Source organism: Bufo gargarizans, chromosome 2 (assembly GCF_014858855.1).
Source record: "Bufo gargarizans isolate SCDJY-AF-19 chromosome 2, ASM1485885v1, whole genome shotgun sequence".
NCBI lineage: Eukaryota > Metazoa > Chordata > Amphibia > Anura > Bufonidae > Bufo > Bufo gargarizans.
This window is the reverse complement of record NC_058081.1, coordinates 360,423,516-360,436,454: the sequence shown is the minus strand read 5'-3', so window position 1 is coordinate 360,436,454 and position 12,939 is coordinate 360,423,516. Positions and strand designations below refer to the sequence as shown.

At 41.7% G+C, this 12,939-nt stretch overlaps 1 protein-coding gene across 1 annotated transcript in view; it reads right to left on the bottom strand.

The window, feature by feature from the left end:
• The window catches only part of SH3PXD2B (SH3 and PX domains 2B), a 142,434-nt gene that overhangs the window by 54,645 nt on the left and 74,850 nt on the right, over positions 1-12,939 (bottom strand). Inside the window, exon 5 of the mRNA XM_044280729.1 lies at positions 6,168-6,259. Coding sequence (XP_044136664.1) covers positions 6,168-6,259 — 92 coding nt within the window. The remainder of the gene's footprint in view (positions 1-6,167; positions 6,260-12,939) is intronic.

The window sequence follows — 12,939 nt, the reverse complement described above, 5'->3', positions numbered from 1 at the left end:
ATTGGTTGCTGCATTCAAATGCAGTATAGGGGCATGTCACCACTGCAGTCATGAAAACAAAACCCTCAGAGGAGGATCAGAGGTATAGCCCTAGAATGAAGGGGTTTCTGAATGGTAAGCATAGTTTTTTTTATTCTTATTTTAATACTTTGTTATGCCTTTTAAAATACTTTGGGAAAGATTTACTAATAGTGTTTCACGTTACACTGTCCAAGAATACTTATCCCAGTCTTAATAGGAACCTGTCATGTTAAACACAGTGTTTGAGATGAAGGCAGCATGATACAGAGTAGATGAAGCTGAACAGATTGATATATAGTTTTGTGGGGAAAGATTCATAACAACTTGTCATTTATAGCCATGCTCATTCTTGGCTTTGACATCAAGGAGGCGGTCCTATCAGTGACTGACAGCCATCTCTGTATACACAGTCAGTCAAGGAGGCGGTCCTATCATTGACTGACAGCTATCTCTGTATACACAGTCAGTCAAGGAGGCAGTCCTATCAGTGACTGACAGCTATCTCTGTATACACAGTCCGTCAAGGAGGCGGTCCTATCAGTGACTGACAGCCATCTCTGCATACACAGTCAGTCAAGGAGGCGGTCCTATCAGTGACTGACAGCTATCTCTGTATACACAGTTAGTAAAGGAGGGGGTCCTATCAGTGACTGACAGCTATCTCAGTATACACAGTCCGTCAAGGAGGCAGTCCTATCAGTGACTGACTGCTATCTCTGTATACACAGTCCGTCAAGGAGGCGGTCCTATCAGTGATTGACAGCTATCTCTGTATACACAGTCAGTCAAGGAGGCAGTCCTATCAGTGATTGACAGCTATCTCTGCATACACAGTCAGTCAAAGAGGCGGTCCTATCAGTGATTGACAGCTATCTCTGTATACACAGGAGCCAGTCCTATCAGTGATCAGCTATCTCTGTATACACAGTCATAGAGGGAAGGCTGTCAATCACTAATAAGACCTCTTCCTCCTTCACTTTAAAGCAAAGAGTGAGCAGGAATTTAAATCAATGAAATACATGTTTTAGGCTAGTTTCACACTAGCGGCACGGACCTCCGGCAGCCTGTTCCGGCGGGTCAACAGTCTGTCGGATCCATCCTGCCGCTAGTGAACGCATGCCCCCCAGAATACCGCTCCGGTCCAACTGACTATAATGGGGGCGGGGTGGAGTTCCGGCAGCAGCACGGCAGTGCATGCCGAGAGGCCGCCGGAACAAAAGTATGACATTTTCCCCTGATGAAGCGAACTGGCGAAACGCGTTGGTTAAGGGTATGTAAGGGACATGGGGATGGATATTGAGCACGGATTGTAATGACCTTATGTGGATCCTTTCATATTCTTGGGCGTTTTTTGTATGCATTTGCACTTTATACAGATGTACTAGTTTATCTTATGAGTGGCTGGCTTTATAGGAGATTTGTTGTTACATACCCCTTTGACTATATACATTATCATATATATATATATCATTATCGTTATATGTTGTATATGCCCTTGATTTATATGTCAGACATCAAATGAGTGGCATTCATTTTCTGTTGGACTCTTTTTTTTAATTCCCTATGTTTGTATAGGATTATAATTTGCACTGGCACATTATATGTACTATATATGGATACCCCCCCCCCCTCCCCTCCTCCCCTCCGTATCCAGTACCATTTGTATCATGTACCATGTGATGCTAATAAAGATTCAACTTTTTAGTAACTAATGTTTGATTATTATTAGGGCATACACATTTCTCTAATAGGCGTTATATATTAACCAGCTCAACTCCTCCTGATTATTTTGCATTTTCACTGTGGCACATTACCTTTAATATTAGAAAAATTTACTATTCTGGCAAATAGATTGTTATAAGTTTGGAGTATCGTAAATCCTGCACCAGATTTACACTAGAATGCTATCCATGCAAATTTAGGACACTTCCCCTTTCTTGCATAGCCATACAACTTTGTCAGGCAAGGTGTAAAAGTTGATAAATGTGTTGCAAAGAAGTCCTGTAGAGATAAATGTGAGCAATTAGAAAAAAAAATACCATCATGGGCATCTCCGCGTGCGAAAACTCCCGTACTATTAAAATTTTTAAAAAACGTATCCCATATAGTAAATGGAAAAAATAAAAATGTCTGATTTGCTGTACTGTACTTCCCAAAAACTACAGATCGGCCCACAAAAAATGAGCCCTCACACACCTTCTTAGACATAACTATAAAAAAGTTATGGGGGTCAGAATGCTGACGCATGTGAACGCCATAAAAACAGAACCCGGAAAACTGTGGCAGAATTGCACCCCATTTTAAATTTTTGTTTGCGATTCCCACTATATTGTATGCCATATACAATGGTGGCATTAGAAAGTATAACTCGTCTTGCAAAAAAACAAGCCCTTATACGGTTATGTGAATGGAAAAATAAAAAAGCTATGGCTCTGGGAAGGCAGGGAGCGAAAAACAAAAAAGCAAAAAACGGAAAAGTGTTGTGTCAGGAAAGGGTTGAAGGGGCTATTGACTACACCCCCCCGTTGATGGATGTTGTGATCTGCATGCCGGGAAGATGCAGCAATAGTGTGGAGGGATCAGTGGAGGAGACCAGGTAAGTATTCTCTGTATGAGGGGCCCAGGCATTGTGGCTGGGTTTTCAAGGTTTGGATAACCCCTTTAAATGGTATGACCAAAATCTACAAAGGGGTTAAACCAGTCTGATCCTTGGGAAAAGTAAGACAAGTTGTCTTGCCGCAGACGTAACATGTCTATTCTGCAGACACAAATAGGCATGTTTGTGGTGTGGTCAGGGAAGAGAGCGGTTACTCATTGTCTCAGAATGGCCTTGTCAATGAAATGTGCTATCATAATTTGGGCATCATATTATAAGTATAGGTCTGCTGCACTTGTGTGCCAAATTATACAAAAATACAGCCATCTTTTACTATTACAGTATGAATTAATGCATCAGAATGTTTTATGGCTCGGTGACCTCCATAGGGCCATAGTGTACCTCAACATGCCTGTAATTTTATATGGAGGATTATTCTATCAGGGGATTTGTTTATTTTTCTCTGTCTGTGGAATTCTGGCGACACATCCTGTTTTGATCACTTATTAGCAGTCGTCTCATTATCATGAAAGGCAGGATTACAAGGACAAAAATATCTGTACAGAGAACACAGAATCCACCATTTACAATAAGTGATGGTTATAACTTATCTATTCCCCCCGAAGCACTCCGACCAAACCTAGCACCCCCCCTTCCTCCCGTACAGTGATCTCTGCACAGGTCACAAAGTATGCCTCAAATATTCTCCCAAAGAAGTTAACAGGTACTCTCCTTTCTACAGGTTCCTATGGTCCATGGAGCTGTTGTAAGTTATATCTCTGAATGGTACCCACAGCAGCTCAGGCAAAAAGGTTGCCCCATAATCATGTAAATAAGAACAGATTATGAAAAAATATTAGAAAAAAATATAACATTACTATGAAATATACACACTTGATACTGTAAATACAGTGAAAACTGGTTGAACAATGAACAAAATAGATATAACGTACAGATTAGATATGAGAACATAAAAGTTTGCTTTTGGGTTGGTCCACAATTAAATATTAAATGTCCACATTAGGTCAGACAAAACATGACACATTTCTATTTGTAATCATTTACAGTATAAAAAATGCTCCGGTGTCTAGATATTACTATTGCTTGCTTGTTGTGGTGCCCCGTGGAGTTTTTCTTTCCATTACATCTTAAGTGAACAGTTTTGCTGACTGGGATAATGGGGGCAAAGGTGTTTGGTGTGAGTATCACCTTTTCCATGGATAGCTAATACATGCTTTTGGCTGGAATGCTCCTTTAAAAATAACTGGCAAAATGAATGTAATTATTTTTGGGATAAATAAAATCTTTTGGAAAAACATTTGTTTGTTAAACAAATGAACGCTCGTTCGGATGACAGCCTTTCTTCCTGGTAGCATAAGGAAAAGGGAGTAAAGATCTGCCAAAGTTAAAACTGCAGGTTTTTCGGAGACATTAAAGGGGTTGTAATAATAAAAAAAAATAACGTCCCTTCTTTCTCCAGTGATGATCTAGAACTGCACCTCTGTCATCTGCCTATGATGCAGCCAGTGACGTATTGTTTGGCTGCAGCAGTGACATTCATCAGCATTGTACAGCACAAGACAGCTGAGGCCAGTGATTGGCTGCAGCAGTATATGAGATATCACTGCTGAAGCCAAACATTACATTACTCTTGCAGCCCAGGGTTATACATAGAATGGCAGCACTGGATTGGAGTGGGTGTAGGAAGGGAAGAGGTTATATTTATTAATTTACCAGGCTCTTGTCACTTTAGCAAAATACAGAAAAAAATCTGACTGCCCCATAAGCATGGGAATACGGACTCCCTAGATTGTATAGGGAGTCTGAAAATATTCCTAACAATTTATTACTTACTAATTGTTAAGGGAAATATGGCTTTCAGCCAGAACCTCATCCTGATGACCACACAAATATGCCTAATAATTGGACCCAGTGGTATTCACCCATTCAGTATGGCCAGTAGCATTGTTTCCCTTGTTAGAATATCTAACGCAGTTGAACAACATCCTCTTGACCAAGAGATGGGGGAAGATATTTGGGTGGTCACAGGGTGGAGTCTATGGTGGGGGGCTGGGACACAGCAAGATATAGGTGAAAGTTGGGAGTGAGGCTGGGGCTCTCTCTTCCTGCCACCGACTAGAACAACAGCACTTCAGGAGGAAGCTAAGTTATATGTGTGCGTATGTGGGTATGTATATAAGTATAATATCCCAGTAGACTTTATATGTGTACATATAGATATTTGTAGTCTGTTTATGCAGGACTCTCTATATGTACATATACTAATGGTCAGGTACTGGATGTGAGTTGGTTAGAAGAATAGATCCAGTAGACTGTATATTGGTGGACTCTCGATATACTTCATATACATACATATTATTAGCCACATTTGCTTAGCATCCAGGGTGGACAGGAACTGAGGTGGCTGTGTGTGGTGGTGTCCTCTATGTATTGTGTTATCTGTATCTCTATGTATAATGTCCATTGCTTTGTCATCTCTATGTTACCAGTAAACTATTTTTATGTATATGTATCTGCAAGGATTGTGTGTTGCTCCTGGGGTATATGAAGGACTGGAGGAGGTGTAATTATACACAGAATAATCGGGTTGTATGGGAAACAAGTGCAACATGCTAGGAATAGAATAGAAGGGATGGAAAACGGAGATATACATAAATCTCCATTTTCCAAGAAGCAAAAATCCCCTCTTCACTAATCTAACATTTACTAGGAATATAAATATGGCTACTAATAAATTTAGTTTGTGATATCTGCAAACTGTGTTGTCTAAAATGAATCTAAATTGTTGAATTAAACAGCAGAAAACACTTCAGCAATAACTTACTCTTAAAGCATACCTGAGTTTTCCAAAAAAGTTTGCATAATGGCTGTGCTTCTTTGTACAATCATAACTGTAAAGGAACAGTTAAGTTTCGGCTTCCCTAAAGTCTCTTTCAGCCATATTATTCCCTGATTTAGCTGCACAACTAGATGCATTTCTCTCACAAGCAGTGGGTGTCTCCTTTCTGCCAGTACTATGTGCAGTGATCTCACTTCCCTTACTTCCCATTATGCTTGTTTTCTTCTAGGGAACTAAAAATGCTGACAAGGAGTATAAATCACAGAAAGGCAGGATGCTTCTGTGATGCTTAGAAGCAGTGGTTTTATCAGGCTCAGGATCTCAGCTAGCTCAGACAAACACCCACTTTCTCCCAGTAGTCTCTGTTACCAGGGACGGATCTTGCCTGAAAACAGGCAGTGGACTGCATGACCCCTACTGGCCATTACTTCACAGCTTTTTTTCAGGTGGACACAGGCATATTAAGTACAGTGACTCTTTAATAACCTAAGTGAGGGTTGTGGGCAACTTTCAGGTAAGCACAATACAACCTCAGTATTCTAAACATATGCAATTGAATATACAATACAAATAAAAATAAATTACTCCTCTTTAATGCCAGACATAGACACATGGCAGTTCTCTCAGACAATACTCCCCCAGTAGATGAACCTTGTATTAGAATACATAAAATTACACAATGTTACTTACTCCTTAGGTGGGTTATAGTCCTCCATCCTGGCTTCAAAGAAACTGAGGACTTCGTCACACTGGGAGATGTAGGGGGGCATTCTAATGAGGGCCTGGAGACAAAACACCACAGTAGTTATGTAAGGTACAGCTCTTCTTATCATAGATTACAAGTTTATAAGCAGGAGACAACATTGCATAATGATATCAGCCATGTAAATGGACCTTAACTTTCACCTACTGAGAATAGGTCAGGCCCCCATAATCCTACTTTTATAACATGGCTGATGTTAGCCAGCAGGACAACCGTTTTGTGACTGAGCCCACCCATCTCCGAGATTTACCTGAATGCCACATAAGTGTTAGAAGGAATTGTACAATCGCATGATAGAAAGTGTCCAGATCGAAAGCGTCTCTTTTCAGTGGCCATCCACTGTGAGGACAAGCCTCTCATTGTGTACATATACCACAAAAAAGACTGAACATGATGCAAAAGAATTGATCATTCTTATGCTTCATACATGTTTTAAAATTCAACGCTCTTAACTACTGGATAATTAGATCTAATTAGATCTACTGTTTAATCATACAACAGAAGTTTTGAACAGCTTAGAGTAATAGATAAGAACTAATCTAATGACTACAACTAACTTTCTCAGCAGTCAACTATTATGGAAGCATGATGATCCATCCATATCTGTAAAAAATAATACATTGCAAAGAAAGAACCTCTTTAGATCTCCAGTAAAGGCATAGGGCATCCAATATGCATTACATTAAAGGACATCTGCTTAGAGTTAGTGACCATTACATATGACTACAAAACATCTCCTGTACTACTGGAAGTCAGTTCCTCTCTCCATGACCAACCCTGGTCTAGAGTTGCCTTGCTTGTTTAGTGATCAGACACAGGTGCTACAGCCATATATCCTGATAGTATTGCTTAATCACAGCAGCTCGGCTGCTTCTCGAAAACCTATTAGGTAATAACTAAGAGGCCAAAAGCAGGAAAACCGCATATGAGTCCGCACTATTTATTAAAGTTTTGGTGCATTGTTTGTGCAGCTTTTATGCAGTTTTTGTTGCAGATTTTCAGTTTATTTTTACAACACCATTGAAGTCAATAGAGTACGCCACTATACATAAGGTGTGGAATCACACAAACAACTGACATGCTGCATATTTTAACCACGTAGTGACCACACATAAGCCATTTTATGGTGGTCACTAAGGGGCTGCCCAGTCCAAGCGCTGCATGGGTCCCCCGGGAGCGTAGGCTCAGCTCTCACATGAGAGAGGTCCAGGCTGTTAGAGCAGGAGCGCTGATCCGGGCTGTTTAACGCTTTACATGCCGCGTACCCCGCAAATGCTATTGCAGGGTGCTCATGTGTGTAAAGGCTGGATAGGGTCTGATATAGGCCCCAAGCCAGCCTTGAGTATTTTCCAGTAGGCTGTGCCTCTCTGGTGCAGCCTGATGGTCAATGTCAGTATAACACTGACATTAAAAATCAATACTCTATAGGGATAGTGCCTTGTATTTTAAAATCAATCAAAATGCTGTCTGTTATAGTCCCCTTGTTGGACTATTAACTTGTTGGGGACACATGATGTACCATTACGTCATGATGCCTTGGTACTTAAGGACACATAAAGTACCAGTACGTCATGTGTATTTACGATTACTGCGGCGATGATCGGAACAGAGTACCTACTGAAAATGTAGTTTTATCTACATGCAAATGAACTGCGCATGCGCCGGATCTCGGCCGGTGCTTTGGATGATGAAACAGCCTTATAGGGCGGGATCAGCAAGAGGCTGGGGAGGGGTAATATGAAAAGAAGGCAGAGAAGCCTGGGCACCTACAACAAGAACCCCGCCCCTGGGCACTTGTGAGCCCTCATTTGCATATAGATAAAACTATGTTTTTTCAGCTGGTGAAAGTAAGAACAATACAACAAAGATACCATTGGAATCTTGTGTAGTTGTGCTAGAGCGCCACGTAAGCAGTTTGTATTGTCAAATTTTGGTGACAGACTCCCTTTAAAATCTTACATTTCATCTCCATTTGCCAATAACTCTTGTGGAACACCTAAAGGGTAAACAAAATTTGTAAAATCAGTTTTGAATACGTTGAGGGGTGTAGTTTCTTAGATGGGGTCACTTTTATGGAGTTTCTACTCTAGAGGTGCCTCAGAGGGACTTCAAATGGGACATGGTGTAAATAAACCAGTCCAGCAAAATCTGCCTTCCAAAAACCACACGGCGCTCCTTTCCCTCTACGCCCTGCCGTGTGCCCGTACAGTAGTTTACGACCATATACGGGGTGTTTCTAAAAACTGCAGAATCAGCGCAATAAATATTGAGTTTTGTTTGGCTGTTAACCCTTCTTTTGTTACTGGGAAAAATGGATTAAAATTGAAAATGTGCTCAAAAATTTTTATTCTTAAATTTCAACTCCATTTTCCAATAACTCTTGTGGAACACCTAAAGGGTTAACAGCGTTTATAAAATCAGTTTTGAATACCTTGAGGGGTGTAGTTTCTTAGATGGGGTCACTTTTGGGTGGTTTCTATTATGTAAGCCTCACAACGTGACTTCAGATCTTAACTGGTCCTTAAAAAGTGGGTTTTTGAAAATTTCTGAAAAGTTTCAAGATTTGCTTTTAAACTTCTAAGCCTTGTAACATCCCCAAAAAATAAAATGGCATTCCCAAAATGATCCAAACATGAAGTAGACATATGGGGAATGTAAAGTAATAACTATTTTTGGAGGTATTACTATGTATTATAGAAGTAGAGAAATTGAAACTTGGAAATTAGCAATTTTTTTTGAAATTTTGGTATTTTTTTATAAATAAAATTATTTTTTTTGCCTCCATTTTACCAGTTTCATGAAGTACAATATGTGACAAAAAAACAATATCTGAATGGCTTGGATAAGTAAAAGCGTTCCAAAGTTATTACCACATAAAGTGACACATGACATGATTTGCAAAATTAGGCCTGGTCAGGAAGGGGGTAAATGGCCCAGTCTGGGAGTGGTTAAAAAAAATCCAGTAAGGAAAAAAATAAAATACAATTTCTATTGAAAATACGCTTTTCAATGAAAAAAAAAAATCTCCCTCGTATGTTTGGTATCACTGCGTCCGCACTACATGAATATCATGTAAATTATCCCCTACGGTAAACGCTGTAAAAAAAAAACAAAAAAACAGAATTGCTAATTTATTCTTAGTTGCCATCGAAAAAACATAATAACAAGCAATCAAAAAGCGTAATTCACTCCATGATACCAATGAAAACTACAAGTCATCCTAAAAAATCAAGCACTCACACAACTCCATCGAAGGTTATTGGAAGCAGCGATGGAAAAGGATTTTCTTCCTTTAAAAAAAAGGGGTTTTATTGCAGAAAAGTAGTAAAACGTAAAAAGAATACTAAATGTATTTGGCATCGATGTAATCGTACTGACCCATAGAGTAAAGATATTATGTTATTTATACCTAAAAATGAAGGCAATAAAATTTATAACGTAAAAACTCAGTGGCAGTATTGCTGTTTTTCCCATGAAAAAACAAAGACAAAACGCTTGGTCAGTACGGACCAAAACAGGCTGGTCACTAAGGGGTTAAAATCCACACAGCAAATTTACATGAGTACAAAACAACAATGTGTATATGAGCTTTGGAAAATTGAATTCACTTTGCTGGTACTGTATTACCAGATGTTTTAGTGCAGCATGGAAAAAACTGAAGTAATCCGCAACATGTGCAAGTACCCTTAGAAGGAAGGAGCAAGCAGTCATGAGCTATTGATCGGCTCCTCACACATCACTTCAGTAATGACCGCAGATGGTTGGCATTAGGGTGAACTCTCTGGCAGGCACTGTGTAGGGATAAACTCTCTGGCAGGCTCTGTGTAGGGGCAAACTCTCCAAGCAGGCATTGTGTATGGGTAAACTCTCCAAGCAGGCACTGTGTATGGGTGAACTCTCCAAGCAGGCACTGTGTATGGGTGAACTCTCCAAGCAGGCACTGTGTATGGGTGAACTCTCCAAGCAGGCACTGTGTATGGGTGAACTCTCCAAGCAGGTACTGTGTAAGGCCCCATGCACACGGCCGTGTTTCACAGCCGTGTGCGGGCCGTGGAACCGCGGCCTGGATCCCTCCTGAGAGCAGGAGCGCACGGCGTCACTGGTTGCTATGACGCTGTGCGCTCCCTGCTGCCGCCGCAATACAGTAATACACTGGTATGATCTATACCAGTGTATTACTGTACTGTGCCGGCAGCAGGGAGCGCACGGCGTCATAGCAACCAGTGACGCCGTGCGCTCCTGCTCTCGGGAGGGATCCAGGCCGCGGTTCCACGGCCCGCACACGGCTGTGAAACACGGCCGTGTGCATGGGGCCTATGGGTGAACTCTCCAAGCAGGCACTGTGTATGGGTGAACTCTCCAAGCAGGCACTGTGTATGGGTGAACTCTCCAAGCAGGCATTGTGTATGGGTAAACTCTCCAAGCAGGCACTGTGTATGGGTGAACTCTCCAAGCAGGCACTGTGTATGGGTGAACTCTCCAAGCAGGCACTGTGTATGGGTGAACTCTCCAAGCAGGCATTGTGTATGGGTGAACTCTTCAAGCAGGCACTATGTATGGGTGAACTCTTCAAGCAGGCACTGTGTAGGGATGGACTCTCCAAGCAGGCACTGAGTAGGGGTGAACTCTCCAAGCAGGCACTGTGTATGGGTGAACTCTCCAAGCAGGCACTGTGTATGGGTGAACTCTCCAAGCAGGCACTGTGTATGGGTGAACTCTCCAAGCAGGCACTATGTATGGGTGAACTCTCCAAGCAGGCACTGTGTATGGGTGAACTCTCCAAGCAGGCACTGTGTATGGGTGAACTCTCCAAGCAGGCACTGTGTATGGATGAACTCTCCAAGCAGGTACTGTGTATGGGTGAACTCTCCAAGCAGGCATTGTGTATAGGTGAACTCTCTAAGTAGGCATTGTGTATGGGTGAACTCTCCAAGCAAGCACTGTGTATGGGTGAACTCTCCAAGCAGGTACTGTGTATAGGTGAACTCTCCAAGCAGGCACTGTGTATGGGTGAACTCTCCAAGCAGGTACTGTGTATAGGTGAACTCTCCAAGCAGGCATTGTGTATAGGTGAATTCTCTAAGTAGGCATTGGGTATGGGTGAACTCTCCAAGCAGGCACTGTGTCTGGGTGAAGTCTCCAAGCAGGCATTGTGTATGGGTGAACTCTTCAAGCAGGCACTATGTATGGGTGAACTCTTCAAGCAGGCACTGTGTAGGGATGGACTCTCCAAGCAGGCACTGAGTAGGGGTGAACTCTCCAAGCAGGCATTGTGTATGGGTGAACTCTCCAAGCAGGCATTGTGTATGGGTGAACTCTCCAAGCAGGCACTGTGTATGGGTGAACTCTCCAAGCAGGCATTGTGTATAGGTGAATTCTCTAAGTAGGCATTGGGTATGGGTGAACTCTCCAAGCAGGCACTGTGTCTGGGTGAAGTCTCCAAGCAGGCACTGTGTATGGGTGAACTCTCCAAGCAGGCATTGTGTATGGGTGAACTCTTCAAGCAGGCACTATGTATGGGTGAACTCTTCAAGCAGGCACTGTGTAGGGATGGACTCTCCAAGCAGGCACTGAGTAGGGGTGAACTCTCCAAGCAGGCATTGTGTATGGGTGAACTCTCCAAGCAGGCACTGTGTATGGGTGAACTCTCCAAGCAGGCACTGTGTATGGGTGAACTCTCCAAGCAGGCATTGTGTATGGGTGAACTCTTCAAGCAGGCACTGTGTATGGGTGAACTCTCCAAGCAGGCATTGTGTATGGGTGAACTCTTCAAGCAGGCACTGTGTATGGGTGAACTCTTCAAGCAGGCACTGTTCGGTTGAACTTTCCGGCAGGCACTATGTATGAGTAAACTGTCTGGCAGGCACTGTGCAAGGGAGCATTCTTTGGCTTGTTCTGTGTATAGAAGTCATTAAAGTGACCAATGCATCATAGAGAAATGCACACCTTATTTACAGTGCATTTGGAAAATCTTCATACTCTTTCAATATTTTTTTTATGTTGTAATGTTATGGCCCTATGCTAAAATAAAAATAAAATGTTAAGTTTCCCTAATCAGTATGCACTCAATACTCAATACTAATAAAAAAGTGAAAGCAGAATTTTAGAAATATTTGCAAATTTATTAAAAAGGAACTTTTTTTTGCATGGACTTTTTTTTATTCAGATCCTTTGCTATGATTCAAAATTAACCCTGGGGGCCTCCCATTTCTCCTACTCATCATTGAGGTGTTTCTACTCCGTGATTACAGCTGGTGTAAATTCATTTGACTGGACATCATTTGGAAAGACACTCACCTGTCTGTACTGCTAATATACAGTAAGGTCTGACAATGCTTATCAGAAAAAAAAAGCCATTAGGAGGAAAGAATTGCCTGTACAGATTAGCGACAGGATTGTGTGGAGGGGCAGGTCTGGAGAAGAAAAAACTTCTGCTGCACTGAAAGTTCACTAGACCACAGTGGCCTCCAAAATTCTTAGGCAACTTTCACATTCGCGTTTTGGGCGGATCAGTCATAGATCTGCAAAAACGGATCAGTTACAATAATACAACCGCTTTCATTCGTCATTAATGGATCCGTTTGTATTATCTGTAACATAGCCAAGACGGACCCATCATCAACTCCACTGAAAGTCAATGGGAGACGGATACGTTTTCTATTGTGCCATATTGTGTCAGAGAAAACGGATCCGCCCCCA